This window comes from Sebastes fasciatus, chromosome 19, assembly GCF_043250625.1.
Source record: "Sebastes fasciatus isolate fSebFas1 chromosome 19, fSebFas1.pri, whole genome shotgun sequence".
Classification (NCBI taxonomy): domain Eukaryota; kingdom Metazoa; phylum Chordata; class Actinopteri; order Perciformes; family Sebastidae; genus Sebastes; species Sebastes fasciatus.
Genome location: NC_133813.1, coordinates 18,993,246 through 19,016,392, shown reverse-complemented (window position 1 = coordinate 19,016,392; position 23,147 = coordinate 18,993,246). Strand labels below are relative to the sequence as shown.

At 39.1% G+C, this 23,147-nt stretch overlaps 1 protein-coding gene across 1 annotated transcript in view; it reads left to right on the top strand.

Annotated features, from left to right (window-relative positions):
* nsmfa (NMDA receptor synaptonuclear signaling and neuronal migration factor a) overlaps positions 1-23,147 on the top strand; it is a 52,852-nt gene that overhangs the window by 19,559 nt on the left and 10,146 nt on the right. The window contains 8 exon segments of the mRNA XM_074617573.1: positions 10,753-10,805; positions 12,936-13,022; positions 17,430-17,560; positions 18,835-18,918; positions 19,075-19,108; positions 20,026-20,096; positions 20,336-20,415; positions 21,422-21,524. Of these exon segments, the coding sequence (XP_074473674.1) occupies positions 10,753-10,805; positions 12,936-13,022; positions 17,430-17,560; positions 18,835-18,918; positions 19,075-19,108; positions 20,026-20,096; positions 20,336-20,415; positions 21,422-21,524 (643 nt within the window).

Here is a 23,147-nt window from a genome sequence, read left to right as displayed (position 1 = left end):
CCAACTTCTGTCAAATCTTTCCTGAGAAGTTAAACAATCAGATAAACGTTAACATTGATAACAGTAATAGTGTATTATGCCTAAACCAAGCCAAGTCTTGACATGTCATACTGCGCAACCCCTGCTCCAACCACATCTCGCCTTACTAAACCCAACTAACCCAAGCTGCTCTTAAACCTTTTCAAGGTCTTTGTATGTTGACCAAGCTTACCTCTGGCTGCTTGCTCACAGTAACTGTCGAGGGTTTATTCTAAATGCTTACAATAATAAAAGCATAGAGCTGGGGATATTCTATATATGTTTCTTATTGTCAACAAATCCCATGAAAAGACCAAAACCAAAGCATTAATTCCTCTGTGCCATAGACCTTCATTATTGTCCAACACAACTAAAGGTATACAGTCGTGCTTGCGGTTATATGAGGCTACGCCATGGATGAATTATAAGATCAGGATACTGGACTCCAAAATGGCGCCAATTTACTTGAATGAAAATTGCTCACCAAGCACATAAGCCAAAAACGTTTTAATGCTTCCGGGTTTACTTCCATGTTGTGCGGCCCACTGTACATGAGCCAACAACCCACCCAAGGGTTCCCACTCATAGGACACATACATTTTACATTGGGATGATGACGCACTTTTAAAATCTGGGAATGTTTTTACAAATATGAAGCCTTCATGGATTAAAGATCTTTTATAATGGCGGTCTTAATACTCCATTGGCTATAGCCACTTACACTGCATTCACACCAGATCTGGCAGTGCGGCATAAACGCAAGTCTTCCCATTAATTTTGAATGGGGATAGTGCGTTTGGGCTGCAGCTGCGGCGGCCGCAGAGGGCGCCAAAAAAAATGCAATGGCCTGTGGTGGAAAAGTAGAAACAGAATCAACTTTTGGAGAAAAACAAAATGACGTCACGTTGCAGAGGCCAATCACATAACTGCCGATCTAGAGCTGAACAACTCGGCCGTGAGGGAACAAAAAAACATTAATCGTTGCAGTTATTGGACCATTAAAATGACTCTCCCACACGGCCGAACAACCCTGCGGCGAATCGCCGCAAAGCCTGACCAGGTGTGAATGCAGCCTAAGGCATAGCAGTGCTTTGAGTTGAATGTTAATGTCAGGATTGGAGCATAAAGACCATTCTAACATTCTGATCTTTAGCAGGTTTAATGTTTAGTCTCTTCATTATCTTAGTTTCTCATTAGTTTTGAAGGTATTTGGTCATACCTCAAAGTATTGGACGAATTGAAATATTGACCTACAAATAGCGCAACGGTAAAACAAAAATGGACTATGAATGTAACGAAGTCAATGGCAATCCATCCAATAGTTAGTGAGATATTCCAGTCTGGACCAAAGTGGTGGACCAACCAACAGATCGACATCGCCATCCTTGGCAAATGTCGGTCTTATTCCTTCTTCCTTGACGCTAGCATGGCTAAAGATTAATACACACAGATCAATGAGTCACACCGTTGCTGTGGGTAACATGTTCCTCCATTATGATGAACATGGGTAGTGTAGCTTATTTTAAGGAAAGCCCAAAGTTGCCATCCTGGTGCTGTGAATACTCAGCGCACCAAATGCGTATTAGAATTGTCCCGAACACATGCACCATTTATTTACTCCTGTTTTGAGTAATGTTTGCTAAGAGCTACAAAATCCTGCTTTTTGAAAAACTGAAACTATATATTTGTGACACGTTTTTCAAGATTTATGGTCGTTTGCACCACTGGGCTTGAAGCTGAGAGCCACGGACTGGCAGGGAAGTCAGGAAATATTGAGAAACGGTCTAATGCATTGTTGGTTTTGGTCTTTCTATGGGATTTGTTTGACAGTGTGAAAAATGAAGAATAATGCCAGCTGTAACCTTTAAAAAAAGAATGTTTTGTTCTTTGGGGAATTTAACAAGCTACTTACTTACCCAGAGTCAGTCAGTTATGTTTAGCATGGATGGATGTTCCTTATCTCTAGCTCTGTCTCCACTATGGACAAATGTTAATGAGCTTCACAGGATTGTTGGGTCGCATCTTTCCTGGTTAACAACAATAAGTAAGTCTGTTGAAGACATAATAACACATAAGACAGTGATGCATTTCACACCAAGTTTGTACTTTGACACATAAATTGGTGTCACGTTCTGCTAGGCCAGAACATTTTCAAAACTTTAACAATGATTTAAATGAATGGCAGACTTCCACAGCAACTTTGCCATCGACCTCTTGCTAGTGGATTACAGCTTTTAACATTCAAAATATATCCATGAAAAATGAACGCCAAGGCTGTGAATAGGAAGTGTTAAAGCCGCAGCATTGGAGAACGTGCATTATTTCAAGTGGAGCTGTTACTTGAGCCTCCAGGTGCAAAATGACACTCAAATCTCAACATTCCTTTAAACTGCACATTCGGATATACAGCAAGTATCTGTGACTGATTCTGGGAAAGCATCATAAAATTCCCCAAAAACAAACAAAAGAATGAACTGAAAAGACACATAAGGTCACAGGATCAGCGTCCCTATTGGAAGATGGATTATACCACATGCAGACTGGCAAATTTGTTTTGCAGGGATGAATATAAAATAAGATTAGAGCTGGTGATATGCTTTGACTTCCTGGTCTTTACACTCAACGCTAGCTGCTGCCTACCTACAACAGCCTCCCCTTCACAGCCAAATAAACCCTGCAGCTAAAAGCCCTGGCATCAGCCTCCCCCCCCACCCCTTCACTGTCCTACCCCTCGCTACGCCAGCATTCTCGCTCGCTCATCCCTTTAATACTGTGCCACGTCCCGGCAGGGCTTTCCGGGGATTTGCTCAGAGAAAAAGGAGAGTGAGGGAGCAGGACACAGCAGAAGTCATCCAGAGGTACGAAGCGGCCCCTGCCAGGGTGTGCTTTGCTGTCGTGCTGTTTGCACTTGTTTATGGCTATAGATCCGTTGTCGCTTATTTACAGCCGTGTCTAATTTCACTAAGAAAGCATCACAACTTGGCATTTGAAGGTGAAGACGTCAGCAGCTTTAAAAAGTGCCCCAATTTCTAGGCCGGATTTTTACTGCCACCCACAGTGAATCAAATGTTTATTCTGAAAAGATCAAAATGGGTAGTTAGTCAGGTTGCAAAATGTGACATTTGAGTCATTCATTCAGCAGACTTCAATATATTCAAAGCTAAAATACAAGTGTAGCATAATTAGGGACTGCACAGTTAATTGAATATTAATCGCAATCACGATTTTGGCTTCCCACAATTAAATAAATATGATTGACTGCGATATTGATGTTTAAAATGCTCCGCTCATACATGTAGAAAACTCTGCTGCATAAATTATGCACTTCCTAAACTAGCAGCTAGAGATGCAGCGTCAATCAGCAGCCGATTGAAGCCGGACGATTTTCAGCAGTCTCAGATTCATATATCCATTTTTTTTTGCCAATCAGACACACATGTGCAGCCGTCACAAGAAGACATAAAGCTGCAATTTTTCACAACTGCAAGTCCAAAATAAGCCGTGGTGGAACAACCTTAAAACATTTGGAACAACTTATTATGTTGTAATTCATTCTCATGATGCTGCTCAGAGTAATCACAGTGAGTGGCTCGTCTGCCGACAGCACGGAGCACATTATGGTGCGTTCAAGCTCTACTCGGTAAAAGTAAGTATTGGGCGATGGTAAATTAAAACGCTATCATGATGCATTCAAATGTAAACTTGTAAAATGTAGTTTTTGGTCAGAAACTTGAATAAATCCAGTTGTTTGAAGGAGATGTTTTCACAGCAATATAAAATGTGACTTAGAGAGGGAATTATGACTGGTTTAACTTCCTAAAAACTAGCTATAAACAGCTTAATAAATTATAATTAGAACTACTAATGCCAAGATTCTTTTTAATCAAAGAAAATATACAAATAAAAATACAATCATTTATTTCCTAATCAGTTGAATTTTGTGTCTTTTATGCAAATAACCACTATAGATGACAATAACAAAGTAAAAGGATAACATTTAGTAGCACAACATCGAAATGAAATACAAATATTTTGTTCCTAAAATGTATGAATAATCATGATCTCAATGTTGATCAAAATAATCGGAATTATCATTTTGGCCATAATCGTGCAGCCCTAAGCATAATGCATTCTACCGCAAATATTTCTGTACTAACCCTAACAAAACAGGGTGAATTTGTATTTCCCTAAAAGTAAAAGCATACGGAGTGAGATTCTGTAACACTTGCATGAGTAAAGACATCAGTAACAAGTTGGGGATACGTCCCACTCGGGGCCCAGACGCTCCGTCACGCAGAGGCAGATGGTGACTGTGACACCATGCAGTACATCTCAATTCCTTTGACATCTCAGTGTCATCCATCTGCAGTGTCAGCGCTGAGTGTTGTTTCATCAAAATGAGTGATTTGAAAATGAGTGGAAAGAATAACAGAACTAAGTTTTAGGAACACTTCACCTCCTTGCACTAGAAAAAAACTGGGAACATAATCCTGCATCCACCTGAAACCATCACTTGAAAAGAATAACTTATCACACTAAGGCCATGTCCACTCTGGCGCAGTCAGATTTTAAAATGCATGTTTATTTATTTCAAGTCTTTTACTCTCACTATTTGACCACTGCAAACAGATCAAACAGGAAAACCAGCTCAAAGTGAATAAAGGGAAAATGACTCATGAGACCTGACATTTCTTGCAGTATGCGTTGGATTCCTGACTTAGTGGAACACTTTGTTCTTCAGCCTTATTTCTCTGTAACGAACAACCCTTTGAAAACAGCAGATATGGTGGAGAGCTGCGTTTGTGTATATTTTAATTTCCATCTGGATGGCAAACTTTAAGAAAGCAATAAAAAAACACCAGTGTGGAGGGAACAACCTTTGACATGTAAACAGTGTTTTTCAATCTATCTGCATTAGTATAGATATGGCCTAAGCCACAAAGCAGAGCGGAAATGATTACTTTCATACAGTAGCAGTTTGCTCCTGTCAAATGCCAGATCCTCATCCCCGCATAGACGACAATTTTAACCAACAGAAACAAACAACAGCAATGCACAAAGAGAGAGTAGAAGAGCAATTTCAGCATTGATCTTAATCAGCCCCTGCAATCTTAAGAGTGCTTTTCATCATAGGAAAGTAGATTTCACCCTCCTGTACCCTTTGATGTGAGGTGTTCACTTTCCTTTTCATCATGCATTACCATCTCTAAACAATCTGGTTCTTTTTTTTTTTTTTTGATTTTCTGAAGTATGACTTTGCTTAAAATTACCAGTGTGCAACATTTAGGGGGATCTATTGGCAGAAATGGAATATAATATTAATAAATGTGTTTTATTTAGCGTATAATCACCTGATAATAAGAATCATTGTGTTTTAGTTACCTTACAATGAGCCGTTTATATTAACATGGGGAGCGGGTCCTCTTTACGGACCTCCACCATGTTGCACCGCCATGTTCTACAGTAGCCCAGAATGGAAAAACCACACTCTGTTAACTTTTCCTGCTTGGGCCGGAGTCGATAACGTTACCCGCTCCTGCCGCTCTCTCTCTCTCTCTCTCTCTCTCTCTCGCTTCACCACTCACTTCCCACGTACTCACACTCTCTACGCACTGGCTCTGCTCCAAATGGCTCTATAGAGGGCCATTTGCGTTTTCACATTGGCCACCGTAGCTCTCCAACACCCTGGGCACACGGGAGAAGTTCAATAAAATGTTTGGTTGCAATCTGCAACCTCACCGCTAGATTGCCTCCAGATCCTACACACTGCACCTTTAATTACTGCAGATGGGCAGTGTGGATTCTAGCGGATGGACATGACAAGTCAGCTCCTCAAGCTTGTTTGCTTCAGTTGGTTGAATTTAGTTCATCTGTAGTATCAATTTTTTCAGTAACGTAACGTTAGTTCTTCATGGTTCTCTCCTGAAACTTGATTGGATGCTGTCGGATTGGTTTAAACAAAGTAGACCTGGGGAATTAAATTAAGTATCGACTTGCTGGGAATGAATGGCGTTAACGTTAGTTGATTAAGGAAATTAATTGATTTGTGGAACACTTTTTAAATAACATACTTTTTCATCTTTGGGCTTGGGGGAAGGTATCAAGTATCTTTAAGTCAAAAGGCGCAAGTCCAAGTGAAGTCACGAGTGAATGTTAAAACTCCAAGTCAAGTCGAATCTAAAGTCATCGAATTTGTGACTCGAGTCCAAACCTCTGACCCAGCAGTAATTCAGTTAGTAGTAGTTAAAATTAGCCCCACCTTTACCTGCTGCAATGCTTACACATTAATGCATCAACGATCATAATCCAATAATTCAATACATATTATTCTGAAACGGGTCATTCTGCATAATGTATGTGGAGTAGAGAAAGTATATTTTGATGCTAATATTTAGAGAAACCCTATAGGCAAGAAGTAAAGAGGAGAGAAAAGAGGAATGAATTATCACTTGTTAGGCAGCAAAGGAACAAAATCAATGTGTGAAATAATGCAGGTGTGATCATCATTTTTGTTCAAATAAAGACATTGAGAATATTGAACAGGAGTAGGCAGTAAAGCATCCAATTAAAGCAAAACATAGGGGAAAATATGGAACACATTACTGGGAAAATAGATGGAAACAAGTTATGGAGAGACAGAGAAGAAGAGGGGAGGGAGGACCTGTCAGATTGTCTTTAGTTGGAAGTGGAGGTGGCCATGGTTTCGCTCACATTTCCTCTCTTTATGACTAAATCTCATTAACTGTGTCCACACCTCTCCTTTGTGGGCAGCTGAGGTTTAAGAACAGGACATTCAGGGTGACTCGGTGTATTACTGGGTTTAAGATCTCTTTCTCAAAGTACAAAGTAACCGTACTAATTATAGATTAGCGACATCGCTAAGTTCTGGCGTGATGTCATTTGTGTTGCTCATAAAATTAGCAGTGAATCTTGTCTGATGTTGCAAGTTATCCGTTTCTTAACAGCATTTTTATGGAGGTAAACCAAGGACAAAGACTTTCCTTTTATGTTGCTTCTATTTTTATGTGCTTCTCCACCACCAGATAAACACGGACCCACACCCACACCCACACCCACACACACACACACACACACACACACACACACACACACACACACACACACACACACACACACACACGCTGAGATCATTAATCATGAGTGTCGTACCGAAACTGTGTGTAGATGCGACATGGGAGGGAGGCAGAAAGATAAAAGGATGTTTATCTGGGGCTCTTGCATAGAACATCATGTCAGGATCAGGCAGGAAGTCGCAGAGAAGACTCTGCAAACCCCATTGCTTTGTTGTTATTAAATACACTAAATGGATTTCAAGTGGAACATGGTAATGCAAAGCCTCTTTATTTGATTACTTATAGACCACAAATATACTGTATCGTTTCGTCAGAAGGTTTTATTGTTGCTAAGAGACATAAAAGCCCTTGTCGACGTTTAGGAGGCTAATACGAGAAGCGAAAACAAAAGAGAAACTACCTTGTAGCTTATTGCTAGTCATCTATAACACAACCTTTTATTTAATGTTTGACATATTCTGTCATTAGAGAGTGAAAAGCAACAGGAATGACAGAAACGGACCAAGTGTGATGACAACCATGTTTCCAAAATATAGGGTACAAAAAGGAAATTATATGTTTTACTCTTTGGCAAATGTGTATGGCTGTCAAAGTTAAGACAATAATAACTCATAAATGCAAATTTGTTTTAACGCCACTACTTTCTTTAACGTATTAACACAATCGATGTCGTACTAGCTCGTCGCGAAGGAGGTTAAATAACGCTCCAAAGTTGCGCTAAATTTTGGCGAGGAAAAATTGGCATGGCCATTTTCAAAGGGGTCCTTTGACCTCTGACCTCAAGATATGTGAATGAAAATGGGTTCTACGGGTACACACTGACAGCTGTTGTTGCCTGTTGTGTTTGTTATGATGTGAGCATATTTTTTATGCTAAATGTGTTGTTAATTGATTTCCAATAATAAATATATACATACATTTTCTTAAAACATATTTGCCCACTCCCATATTGATAAGAATAATAAATACTTAGTAGGTACATTTCGAACGGATAAATAAATGTGCGATTAATCGCCATTAATCATGGACAATCATGCGATTAATCAGGATTAAATATCTGCATCGATTGACAGCCCTAGTATACATTTTATCTTTATATAGTCAGTCAGTGTATAATAATCACAATGTAGCTCTAACAGGCTGACGCACAGTTTTGCACCTGTGACTCTACTGATGAATAAGGATGTCAGAAGAATGTTTTGCATTGTAGAGCATCATTAGCCCGTGATTAGCCTCAATGAGATACAGCACTGTAGATTATTTATAACTACACTTGAATAATGAGGATTAAAAAAAGCCTGCTTTGTGCATCCAGGTTCTTTCAAAACAAGGATGTTAAATTTGTTGTGTTTGATCCAGTAACAGACTCAAATAGAACCTGACCGGCCGATATCTTCACAGATATACCACGCCGCCATTATTGCGGCATTATTTCCACTGACAGTGGAAGTACGGTTGTTGCATGTTTGGGTTGTTCACGGTCAGCAGTCGCACCCTTCGAAAGATTAAGGTTGCCTAGGTGAAATGTTATTCAGTTTCAAAGCGCTGGTGTGAAATTGGTTATGACACAGGCTTTGGGGGAAAAAAATAACAAAAGTGTACCGCTTCTGTCAGACCTCTACAGTGCGGATATAAAAAGTGCTCAAGAAATACATGGGAAGCATATAGGTGTACCAAGCTAGCAAGATATATGCAGGGTGGCGGCTCACCATCGGCCCTGTGTACGCAGGATTTAATGGAGAATTATAATGTAGGTGAACTAAAGTGATGTTTATTTTATGGAGCAGAGGCTTGTGGATTTTGCGTGATTGTTGGAGCAGCTGATTACAGCACAGAAAAGAAAAGGCATCTGATATAGCAACTGTTAAAACGAGTGTTTAGATTAAACCTTAAAAGGTCTTATTGATAACATTTTTATGTAGACAAATAACAATAAAAAGTATACATCCACAGAGCTTTTAGAAATGTGACGAATAAAAGTATTGCTTTTCCCAAAAGAAATTATGATTGTGAATTGATCGTTTAAAAAATTTTGATGGGCCCAAAATGAATCATAATGTTTAAGATATCTGACGTTTGGTTGCCACAACGTTGGTATCACGTGGTATCTTTGTGTTGTCAGCAATCAAGTTGCCAGTTGGTGTGGAAAAAATGGATAAATGGATGAGTTTGACGGTAAGCGCCCAGCTTCACTCCGGTACCCGGATTGTCTGTCTGAGTCTCTGGACCATAAAATATGCAGGTTGTGCAACAAACTGGCAACCACTTGTTATAAAGTGAATGCAATGGCACAGGGGAGGGAGAGTGTGACACCAGAATGTTATCAATGTTATCAATAGCACCTTTAAATTTAATGGCATTTAATGTTATTTGATGACATTAGGGCATGATATTTTAGGGCTGTCAAAGTTAACACGATAATAACATGTTAATGTAAACTCGTTTTAATGCCACTAATTTCTTTAACGTTTTAACGCAATCGATCTTTCGGACGTTGTAGCGGGCTCAGTTTTAAAGCTAGTGAAGATACTGGTATATGAAACTAGAAAACCTACCCCATTGGTACCAACCATGTCATACTAGTTTGTTGCAAAGGAGGTTAAATAACGCTCCAAACTTGTGCTAACTTTTGGCAAGAAAAAACTGTCATGGCCATTTTCAAAGGGGTGAAAATGGGTTCTATGGGTACCCACGAGTCTCCCACATGCCCACTTTATGATAATCCCATGCAGTTTTGGGCAAGTCATAGTCAAGTCAGCATATAAGAACATAAAATACTTGACAAATATCCCTTTACGGTACATTTTGAACAGATAAAAAATGTTTTTGATTAATCCCCTACTTTATTTTTAACATGTAACAGGATCTCCAGGATCTTCTGGACGTATTTATAACGTTACGTCTTGCTTAATACAAGTCAGAGTCACTATTCTTTGATAACTAATTCAGAGCGATTTATGTTATGCATTTATATTAAAAAAAGATATTGGTTGATTTATTTTCATTGATTTTCAGTCTCGAATATGTTATATTATAAATATGTTGACCAGTATTGGTCAGGCGCTATAGCCTCAGATATAAACAACATCAATCAGGCATGAACGTCTTGGCCAAACTCCATCCGTGTTGAACACACAGAGACACAACACAGATCAACAAAGCAACATCTCATCTGCCTGTAACAAAAGTAATGAAACACACCAGTTCAGCTAAATAACCCTCTGATGCACCATCCTTGCCTCTGATGTGGTTCTGCTTAGAGCAGAGGCATCAAAACCTACAAAATACCAAAGAAGGGTTTCCCTTTTGGCTGTTGTTACATGAATGAATCTCCTGCGTCTCATAAATCGACACTATAAAAAGGATGAAAAGAGGTACTTTGGCAATGTGGTACATTAAAACCCACACTGCTCCTGTGACAAGTATTTTCCACTCACACTGATGAGGAAATGAGTATATTTACCTATAATTATCTCTTCTTTTTTTTAACCTCTTGCTTGACACTAAACTCTCCTATTTGTCTTCCTTTGCTTTGTTATTTCCCGCCCACCCCTCCCTCTTTCCTCCTTCTCTTCTTTACGTTTCGGTTCTTCCTCTGTCCTCTGCTATCCCTCGTCTGCTTTGATTCCTCTACCCACAGGAACTTCCGGAAGCATCTTCGGATGGTGGGCAGCAGGAGGATGAAAGCACAGAGTGAGTCAGAGATGTGTCTGTGTGAGTGTGTGTGTGTGTGTGTGTGGTTGATATGTTTGCTCAAATTGATGTTGTTCACCCCGCCATCATCTGTGTTCTTTTAGTTTTCTGGTGTGTGTTTTTGCATGTGTGTGGCACCAAACGCTGCTGCTTTACTGGGATTCTGTGACGCTCTATTGCATTACCTTGAGGATTATGATGTTCATCAGTGTGTGCGTTCATAAGCCAGCGATACGAGTCTGCGCATGTGTGTATGTACGAGTGTGTAGGTGGTCTTTTCCTGTTGCATTGCTTTGAATGTTTGTTGGGGCTTTTTGTCCAGTTGGTTGTAAAGTTTAAAGACAAAGACACTAAATTATATATATTTTTTTTAAAAAGGCAAAAAGCAAAGGGATGATTGATAATGCTGGATGGGTGTGCGTCTGTGTGAGTGTCACTGCAAATCTATAAGGCACGGAGAGAAAACCAAAATCTATAGATTCCTCCTTGTTCTGGATTAGATGTGGCTTCAATGGCAATGTGTGTGTAATTATCTTATGTGACTGGTCTGTAGTTTTTCTAGTGTTTTGACATCGCCCTAGTTCCCTCAGCGAAAAGCCAATGGGATTTTTCCATTGGATTTTGGATTATTACAGAAAATATGTCATTTACATGTTTTGTTCAGCAAATGCTGCATTAATGTAGCTTGAAAAGGTGATACGTGTTGAATTATACAGTATGTGCAAAACTTGGTTGCAAATGTCAAAGTTTTATGATAGCAAACAAGATGTTTCTAGTCTAATACGTAAAAGTGGCGTACAATTATGTAAGGTGTAAAGACTTTTGTGATTAAAAAAAACTGTTTTGGCAGACGAGCCCGAACCTAATTAAAACCCAAATGTGTCACCTATCATTGCGACTCACAAAATGTACCATAGCAGAATTTTGCACTGTAGATATTTACTAAAACCCAAAGTCTTCTTAATGCTGTAATATCAAAGTAGTTCCACACCTCAGACTTTCCCTGCTGTGAGGCAACCCGATATTACGCCAAAGCGTGTAATAGACCTGCCTGTCTACCAGAGGATAACGTGTCAGTGTAACGTTCGGCCTCGCTGAGGCATGAATATTACACGCGTGTATTAAGAAGCAGTACCAGCAGGGGGCAAAAAAAACACTTTACTTAGGTTCAGGAAAAACGTCATGTTTGGGCTTAGAATAAGTACTTATACAAAGTAAAATACATACGGAAACCACGTAACATCAGTATGGAAAACAAAAATGCTTAACTTTCAAAACAAAACACCAGTCTCAAACACCGTTCCCCTGGTTGAAAGTACTGTGTTTGTTGGACCCATCCACCTCCCATTCCTTTTTCACTTTTTATTCTACATCACTATCTCTGAGCGTTGCATATTTTACGTGGATGCATTTACATTGCAGCCCAGTACAGACTACATCGCGTGTAGGAGGAAAATAGTTCTCCTGGAGCGGACATTCATGGCCACAGAATCTGGTCCCAATGCATGTTGATTAGGTCTAATAAAATAAATGATTTATGTATATGTACAAAAAAATTAAACATTAGATCAATCTGGCTCCGACAATAAAAATCTATAATCTAGTCAGGATCACAGAGTATTTGACCTTATGAATGCTTCGGCTAATGAAAATACATTTGTACTTGAAAAGAACAAGTTGGTGTCAGCAGCAAAATGAACAGAGAAGCAAAAAAAATATGACGCCGAGAGGGACGCTGTTGATTAACCGTGTCAAAGACTTTCAAGTAGTCTAAAAATATACAGTGATTACTCTTCAAAGCAGAGCTGATTTTATCGACGCTCAGTAAATTAGTGAAACAAGGACAGTCCTTTTAAATCCGTACGGATGATGAGCAGCAAGATCTTTTATAATGTAAAGAAATAGGATTGTTAACGTACTAACATACATGTGTTTGTTTGTACACGCAGGCATTTGTTTGTGCGCTTGTACAGAGGAGGGATGGCGTCGTATGTACACTATATTTGTGGGCTGCATCCGCCTTTTCACGTGTGTTGTTTTAGATGGTGAGTGATGTAGAGGAAGCAGACGGTTTGCGGGCTTGTTAGTGTGTGTGTGGAGTGTGTGACTATTTCTCCCCGCCTGCACTAGCATTCGCTGAGCGTAGATCGAAGAGTTTCAGCCGTTCCTGGAGCGACCCCACCCCTGTCAAGACTGACTCAACTGAACCCAGAGACAGTGAGTTAACACAGACTCACGCACATGCATCTACACACTCACACTCACACAGATGCTGATACACACAGTTACTTACAGTTGCAGTGGGTGGACAGAAATGGTGCAATTAAGAAATTATGGAAAGAGGCTTTAACTCTGAAGTAACCAAATCATAGTTACAAATTGTGTACATTTATGTGGAATGTAAATTGGAAGTGTTGGTGAGGTGTTGGTAAGTTGTCTGGTTATATGGAAATAAGATTGATTGGATTATAGTCACTAGTAGTTTAAAACATTACATGTCCCTTATAAATTAAAAGAAAATACCACCAATTTGTGAGGGAAATGTATTATTAAATAATGCCTAACGATGAATGATACATTTGACTTCAGGACATCTCTGACTACATACATGCTGAAAATCAAACATTTTTACCGTAACAGTTTAGAGATTTTCCAAAGTAAAAGTCCCAAGAAGTGTATGATTCAACTTTTTCCCATGGTCTAGTGTTAAAAAGTAAAAAACAAATCTCAATAAATCGTAATATCGAATTGCAACACTTGTAGAATCGCAATGCTTATTGAATCGGCACCCAAGTATCGTGATATTATCGAATCAGGAGAGAGGTGTATCGTCCCAGCCCTAGTTCCTACCATGCACTGAGGGAAGAAGAAGTAAAAATTGACCTGAACCTGTAAGACCTCTCTTTTTAAATGATGTCAAACCACTTCAGTGCAGTCAATTTTCATATGTTTAAGTTAAATATCACAATAACTGCCAGATACAAACATGTCCTTTTAAAGATGTTTAGTGACCCGTTGTTCTCTAGCGTTCATAATCCATCAAAACAGCTGCAGTAACACATTTTGAACAGTATAGGTGGTTATAAATAACCCATCTGACCCAGTGTTCCCTCACATCTTGACTGGCAGATTGATTACAGCTTAAATTTGCTTTGTGCTGCACTCGCTGCCTTTGTCATTAATTAATTTCCGCACACAGGTGGCTCGTACGGCGTTGAAAGCCACTTAGCGGCATTTGCCAGCTATAAATAAGGTCTGGTAATCAGCCCTTTGATATACAGTATATGAGCTGACTTACAGTACAGCTGGAATGAGTCCAAATCATCTGTGGTCCTTAATGAAGGTCAACGAGTCAAAAGTAATGCAAATTACAGTACATAATATAGGGGGTGACAAATACTGCCAGCTGCAAAAGTCTAAAGTACAGTAACTAAGTACTTTGTACAAGAAAGTACAAATTTGAGGTACTTGTACTTTAAGTATTTTCAGTTTGGGAGATGTCCTACTTTTATTTGACAACGTATTAGTCGGAAATACATGTATTGTACCCGTCAGCAAAGCCAAACTCCACTGAGTATTACTTTTATCTTTGATATTTAGATACATTTTACATATTAAAGAGGACGTAGTATGCTTTTGTGCTTTTCCCCCTTTCCTTTAATATAGTTTTTTGTACATGTAAAAGGTCTGCAAAGTTACAATGCCTCGCCAAAGGGAGTTACTCTCCCCCACAGAAACACTGCTCCTGAAATGCCTGAAATGCCTTGCCTGAAGTCCCGCCTTTTTTTCCGTAACGTGGTGATGTCACCAAGTAACACGTTTGCATAATACCTGCCTAGTGTATAGTTTGGCACGCCCCCAAACAAAGCTAGTTAGAGCGGAGCTGGAGGGGAGTCTGATGATTTTGGTTCGGTTGACCAATCATAACAGAGTGGGCCAGCTGACCAATCAGAGCAGACTGGGCTTTTCAGACAGAGGGTGAAAACAGGTGTTGCAGCACAGCCAGTATGAGAAAAGTAAAGCGTTTTTTGGACATTAAAGCATGTAAACATGTTCTACTAGAAACCCAAAATACAAGCATGCACCTGAAAATAAGCATAACAGGTCCTCTTTAAGTTTAAAGTACAATTTTGGATGTAGAATTGATTAATTAAATGTATTTTCATTATGATATTGCTAATTTAACTTCATTCATAATTGGCCAACTGGAAGGCGGCCTAATATGACTCATATTTTTAGTGTTTTTAAATGGTGATTTAATTACTTGAAAGTTAAAGCCACTTTTCATCCAGTATGTACAAACGCACACATGCCAAACAGGACTCGTGATATGACAGTATACTGTACTGTAGACCTCGCTGTTGGTGACATTTTGTCATCACAGATTTACAGCTCAGTTCCTGGTTTTGGCAGATCAAGAACAACTAACACACAAAAAAAATCCAAAGACACTTGCACATAAAAGACACCATCACACGTACAAACTGACTGTCTCTGCTGTTGACTCTGACCCTGTCCATCTGTCTCCCTATGACCGTGGGTCTTTCTTCAACTTTGTGATGCTCTCTCTTTCTGTGAGTATGTCTTCCAAATTGGAGTGTGCGTCTCAGTCCGACTGTGTCAGCTGGTGCAAATGTCAATGCAAGGAACGTGTGTTTCTAAAAGGCCTTTGAATACGAGTATCAACACACACTGTTTGCATGTGCGGTTTGTCTATGTTGGTGTCTGAGTATCTGTGGTTTTATGTTTTTTCTCCACCTCCATCTTCAGTGTTTCTGTGTTTCAGAGTGTGATGAAAGATAAATGAACTGTTGATGACAGTCTAATGGTGTGGTTGATGCCTCATTTTTCCTCTGTCCTGGGGGAAAGGTATTGGTCTCTGGAGGAGTGACATCAATCGTCAATCTTGCTCTGCATTTTCTCCTTTCTCATACTCTCTTTCTTTACTCTCTTTTCAAACTGCTATTTCACCTTGGGTACCTTTAGTGTTTCTTTATTAGATAGTTTACAGAACCTAGTGACAAAATATTTGAACTAAACTTGACTGGATTTTTTAAGGCCGATAGATATTTGAGTGAGAGTTTTAAAAAATCCTCTGCCCCACCAGCCTGGTCGGCACGAAAAGGTGTGTGAACGGCACGATAATGCTGCAAGGCAAAAGCATGTTATAAGAACGCCGTTCTTGCTTTAGGCGTGTCATTTGCACGCCATGTAGTCTGTACTGGCTGCATTGTAAATGCATCTACTTAAATATGCTACGCTCAGAGCTAGTGACGTAGAATAAAAAGCGAGAAAAAACACTTATGGCAGGTGGGAAGGAAGATGGATGGGTCCAACAAACACAGGACTTCCGACCAGGACACCATTTGTATCGTGTTTTCCGTACTTATATGACATTGTTTCCGTATGTATTGTACTTAGTTTACTTACTTATTTTAAGGCCAACCATGACGTTTTTCCTAAACCTAACCAAGTGGTTTTGTTGCCCCCTGCAGTTTGTTGTCTGAAACGGTAAAAATACAAAAAGCATATAGATATATTAATAACACACTCGAGGACTCCAACCCCATAGATAGCAAATAAATAAGAACAGGGTACGCGACACGCTATTAAACCAGAAAAGATATTCCGGTGGGAAGCACAGTCCTGCTTGGTTAAATAACGGAGCTAACAGCTAATGTCAACAAAGGTTGCATTGAGTTATATTATGATGCGTTCAAGCTCTATTCAATAATGAGTATTGGCTGAAGGTAAATTATAACGGTATGATGTGTTCAAATGTAATGTTTTAAAATGTTGTTTTTGTCGAGAAACTTGAATAAATAGTTGTTTGAAGGAGATGTTTTCACAGCAATATAAAATAGATAATAGAGGGGGAATTATGAGCTGTTTAACTTCCTAACACTAGCTCTGCTATGCAGCGTATAGTACATAATACTACTAATGCCAATGTTTAATCAAAGCAAATATTTAAATAAAAATACAATAATTTATTTGCTAATCATTTGAATTGTTTCTTTTTATGCAAATTACCACTATAAATGACAAGCATAAGGGTAATATTTAGTATTTTTCTATTTTTTTTGTCTTTCAGATTCCTAATATTACGCATCATTACACTGTAATTCTAAAGAGTTTGTTGATATTTCTTAATTCTGATCGTGATATGATTATATTTGAGATGCTGTAATCATCAAATAACTATTCAATTGATCATTTAGTGTCAATATAGTGTGTAACAATATACATTATGCTTGCATGTCAAAGAAGCACGTATGCGACACCTTCCCTTCTTAGAATAGCCGCACTCTGATGATCCCAGTTTGGTTTTCCTTGTTATCTGCCACACTCACTATCAGTCACTCCTTTTTCCCCTTCTGCCAGCTGTCTCTTATTTTCCCTGTTCCATCTGTCATTTTCTTATGTTGGCAACATTATTAACAACTCCATCCTGTTCCCATCTCCTCCGCACTAACCTCTCTCCACTTCCTGGACACGTCCCTCCTTCACCCTCAGATTTTCTCTTTCTGTGTCACCTTTCTTCCCTCCTACCCGACACTTCTGCCTGCACCCTATTATCTCGAGTCTTTTTGCTCACCACCGGTGTATTATATTCTCTTCTAGGCGGAGATATGCAGGCCTCCTGTAGTGCCTTGGATGAAGGAGGACTTGATGACAATTTAGACTGGGAGGAGGAGAGAGAGATGGAAAGGCTGGCCTGTGAAGGAGATGACTTTGTACCTCCCAAAATCATGGTAACAGATCAGTATTGTACACCTATTTAATACAGTATTACACCCAAAATCAGCAGCTGAGGCCAAGATATCCTGACTTTTAGTCTTCAGTATAGACAGGCTGTTTCTCATACACTGTTCGAAGCTATACCTACGAAAAGTAATGCACTGTAATTTGTATATATTCCACAAAAACAGTTAGTATGTAATTCATTTAATCATGAACCAGGGAGTATAAAGAGCGACAAACACCACCGAGGGACGTTTTCGCGGTGGATGGGTGGGTCAAAAAACACCGGACTTTCGTCCAGGAGACCGATGTTCGTACCCGGTGTGAAACCAGAAGTCATGGTTGATTTATTTGTCATGTAACTTTGAGCTTAAATAACGACACTTCCAGAATTATTTTAACCCAAACCACAATATTTTCCCAAACCTAACCTAAGTAGTTTTGTTGCCTAAACCTAACTAAGTAGTTTTTATCACGTTTACTGCCGTACTTAAGTTACGCCACTTCCAGTGTTATTTTAACCCAAACCACAACCTTTTCCTAAACCTAACTAAGTAGTTTTGTTGCCTAAACCTAACTAAGTAGTTTCGTTGCCTAAACCTGACCACGGAAGTTTATTTTGAAAAGACTGTATGAAGGTAACAAGAGGAAATTGTCACTTGTTGCTGGGCATTTGTCGGAAAGCGCACGAAAAATGAGGATACGTTGGTATAGTCCCCAAAGCACTGTATCCTACATTTCCCACAATGCAACTCACTAACATCTTTTGTTAGACCCTTCCTTCCTGTTAAATGCTCATGTCTTTCAAACTACACACCCCGAACTCAAGCTGGAGACTTTAGTCACTGATAATGAGTGAACTGAAATTGTGAAATTGTCCCTTTAAAAATGTAGGCTCTGGAATTGTTGCAGCTAAAAAGGGTCCCTGGTAACAATAAAAATGTTTTTTTTAGGAAATGGTTACTTTAGGGTTAGATACTGATGGCAGATCTAGGTTAAAATCTCAGGAGGTAAATCTATATGCAGGTGCAGTATCCTAAATGCCCCTAATATATTCTCTACCATCTCGCTGTGAATATTATATAGAGCTGTACGTTCCCTGCAGGCATGAGAGTGTGATAGAGTTTGCTCTTTTCCCCTTTCCTCTCAGTTCTCTTAAACTCTGGCGTTTTCTTCATTTCCCCCCCCCACTTTGCTCCATTTTCTCCATCTTCCACTCTGTCTTTCCTCACATCCCACTAAATCCTCCATTCCTCTCCTCCTTCTGCTTCTCCTTCTCCTTCAGCTGATCTCTTCTAAGGTCCCAAAGGCGGAGTACGTTCCCAATATACTCCGCAGGGATGACCCCTCCATCATCCCCATCCTCTACGTGAGTTGAACACACTCGGACATTGACGTGTGTGCATTACAATACATGGACATGCCAAGCAAACAAGTTGGTTCTTTAAAGGGTGTTCTATGATAAAGGCAGATTGCAATGTAAATTCATTTTTTGTGGTTTATGTGAACGTCTTTTTTTCTTTAGGACCATGAACATGCAACTTTTGACGATATTTTGGGTGAGTAAATATTCCTTTTTATCTTAGTATCTGACTTTTTCCTAAGGTTTTATAATTATATATTCAATAAAAATAAAATTCCAATAAATTAGTACAGTGGATAAAATACTATTTATATATATTATAAAATATGAAAGTGACGATTGCAAATGATTTTGAGTATCTGACTTTTTCACCTGTTTTATAATTATATTTTAAATAAAAATAAAATTCCAATAAATTAGTAGAGTGAGTACAATGAATAGAAATACTATTGAAATATTATAAAACATGAAAGTGACAATTGCAAATGATTTTGAGGCAAGAAGGTAAATGTAACACAAGTGTCCAGCTATTGGAAGTTGTCTCATGAAGATGAAAACTAGTTGAACAAGGGACACGGATACATTTATATATATCTCTTAAAAAATAGTCTAGATATGGCTTAATCGCGTTGTTCATTTAGAACAAGTTAAAATGCGGCAAAACTACTTAAACACGTTTTTTTTTATTGTCTTTCTGCATTCTGAAAATGATCATCTGTTGCTCATAAGAGAAGCATTTACAGAAAATGCTCCCTGGAGCTTCCCAAGATAATAATGAACTCTGCATTGAATAAAGCTCACACAGAGTTAGGGAGAGGAAGTCAATGAATAATTCACATTATAGATTTCAGGTTTCCATTTCACTGTCTTTCATTGACCTGTTTTATTTTGCTGTGACATTTTCCTTCAGTACACAGTGTTGAATTCAATTCAAACGACATCTTCCATTAGTGTCTCTGCTGTCTATTATTACACCTGTACTTGAACTCAACCCCCCCCGAGATTTCCTTTGTGCTCACCACCGTTCACTACATTGTTGCTTGTCTCTTTTTTTCCCGTTCACGGTCCCCGTCGTTCACATCAATCCAAACCTTTTTTTTCTCTCTCATACAGAGGAAATAGACAAGAAGCTCACGGCTTACAGGAGAGGAAGCAAGTTCTGGAGGATGCTCATCTTTTGTCAGGTGCGGAACAAGGACATCCAGAATAAAAGTAACACTGTATTTCCTGTAAATTTGTAGGTTTTATTTGGGATGTATGGGCTTATGTCTTCATTTGTGTACTGCATATGGAAGTCCCTAAGATAGACTGTGTTAAGTACCTCCCTTTGGGATCTAATCTCTCGAGATATGAATTAAGAAGAGGCAAATTAGCACTTGTGAGTAGTAGTAATGAGTTTTATTCCTGTATGTATGTTTCTTAGGGAGGCCCTGGTCACCTGTATTTACTGAAGAATAAAGTGGCAACTTTTGCAAAGGTGGAAAAGGAGGAGGACATGAGCCAGTAAGTTACCACTGGGTCCACTCCGTTTGACCAATATTAGTTTATGGTTGCAGTATGTGAGATTTTTTAGTACGTCCGAAAGTAATAATACACAAAATGCACACTGGACACAATGCCGACATAAATATCCCACAATGCAATGCGGTAGGGACGACAACGTTCATAACAGATGTTGACGGACAGCTCTGTAACATCAATAACACTGACATTTAACTGTAAGTATAAGATTTCCACTTTGCTAAGCGTAACATATTTCTTAAATTAGTTCAGACTTTTTGTCATTTTGGTCACACGAGGTTGGCTCTGGTTACCATGGTTACACGTCTACAACCGGCTAGGAGGCTCTCAGGAAGTGAGGATGTAAAATTACTGCTCAATATGTCCGAAAACATCCATACCACAAAAGTAATGTTGAACGATAGCACACACATTGGGTCGATAGTGCGATTTCAGACGCAGCCTGTGTCTCCTATAGCCTCCTATTGTCAAATATCAGGACAATTCACATTTCCCATCTCTTATGAAGCATCGACATGTGGTGAGGCTTTACAAGACATGAAAAACAGGACTGAGAGCCATTAGTGAAAAGAGAAGTATTTTATCATTCAGATACCGTAGCTGCATACTCGTCGAGGCTTTTACTCCACCAACAATGAGAAGAAGATTCAATTATTCTGTGAGCGCTCCCTGACTTGATTTAAAACAAAGATGTTCCACCAGGACGATGCAACACTCCCTTTACATTTGCTTGTCATTTATGAGCACAATCTACTACTTTTCGGAGTGATGCATCTCTCCCACGGGGACCATCTTTGAATAGGTGATGTTTACTTGTTTCGGAGATGTAAAAGACAAGGCTCACCTGTGTTATTCTGTTAAACCTGTTGCTTCAGTGCAAAAGTGCAGCAGGGTAACCAATAAAGTGCTCAAATTTACAGTTTCTGTATTTAATTTCATGGGAACTGTCGAACTGGCCCGTTTAACTGTAGCCTTTGTCTTTGTTCAGATTCTGGAGGAGGCTTAGTCGCTTCATGAGTAAAGTCAACCCTGAACCCAACCTCATCCACATAATGGGATGCTACGTCCTGGGCAACCCTAACGGAGAGAAGGTACGCAGACACTGATGCAAACAGACACACACTAACAACTGGAAACATTTAACATTTAACACCACTAAAGTTTTCAAGCCGAGCAGATATTAAAAATGTGCATATTAAAACCAGCACAAAAAAAAGATGCCTTTGAACATTTGATGTGACTCAAGCACACAGTATTTCACAGAAAATAGGATTATTTTAGGGATTAATACACGTGTCAGCTATTGACTGGTCTTGCTCCAGTGTCCAGATCACGGAGACATAACACTAGCACTTATGTACCTCCTCAAAAATGTAACTACACGGCAGAATAATAAATAAATCATGGGCTTGTTGAACCGTAACACCTCTATTAAATACAGGTCTACTAATTATTTGATGAGGTGCCAGAGGGAATTATTTGAATTTAGGCCTACTAGACCTAAGTACAGTAGCTTGCCTTATTTGATGTATGAAGTCAGTGTTATGACTTCATATAATATTAAAAAAAAAAATTCATTACTAAGGCTGGGAATCGTTTAAAAAAATGACGATACCAGTACCCTTAAATTGATATCAATACCAACAGGGTACTTCATTTGATAACTTTTTTTCTACTTCATTTTATACCCATCATGTGAATGGGAGCATTCAGTTACATAAAATGCCAACATCACCATATTTATTTTATCAGATACACCACAGGCGTGTAGTAAAGCCATACTTTTTGGCACTCCACTCACTATCAATTATTTGTATATTTTGGAGTTCAAACACAGTAGAAATGTTTTTCTTCTCCCTAATGTGCAAAACAAACTGAACCGAAAAAACAATGACCCAAAAACCGTAAATACAAACCAAACCTTTGGGCTTGTTGAACCAGCTAGATACTACTGTACATGGAGGCCGCAAGAGAACCGTGATTGGTCAGCTTGGTGTGCTTGTGTTTTTTTCCAAGATAGTTGAAGAAACACCCATTAATCTTCTCCTTCTCAGTAACACACAAGTAGCAAAGCCAGTTCCACTGCAAAACTTCACTCTTATCACAGTGCATGAAAGAAGAACGTACTGTAAACACAATTACTTCGGCGATCAATATTAATTGCACGACAGTAATCGCATATTTAGTAGTGAGACGAGGCAGACCTTCCCGTAGTCGCTCTATATCCCAAATTGAATGAAAGAATGTAAACACAATTACTGTGGCAGATAATGTACGACAGATACGGAGTGGTGAAATCTGAAAACTATGAAATCAATTCCCACCCATCGCACGCCGTCATTTCCAAGTCATTCATAACGAGGGTCTCTGTTGATTTTACATGTTCAAAGCTTTAAGATGTATGTGCCACACAAAACTGATTTAATAACTTATGATGCCCAAGGTATAGAGATGTTTTATATTCCCCGTCTCTCATCATCAAAGTGAACATTTCCTCATGCTCGCTCCTGCCTCTCCTTTGTCCTCCCTGCTTTCATATTTATGCTCAGTGTTGTCTGTTGGTCTTATAATCACCATGTTACCCTGCTGCTTGTCTCAGTTTCTCCCATCTCACTCTGTGTGATGTTACTGGATATAGACACATGCTGAGTGATGCTACACCTTTCTTTACCTGACATGAACATATAATAAGACACAAAATACAAAAAAAAAAA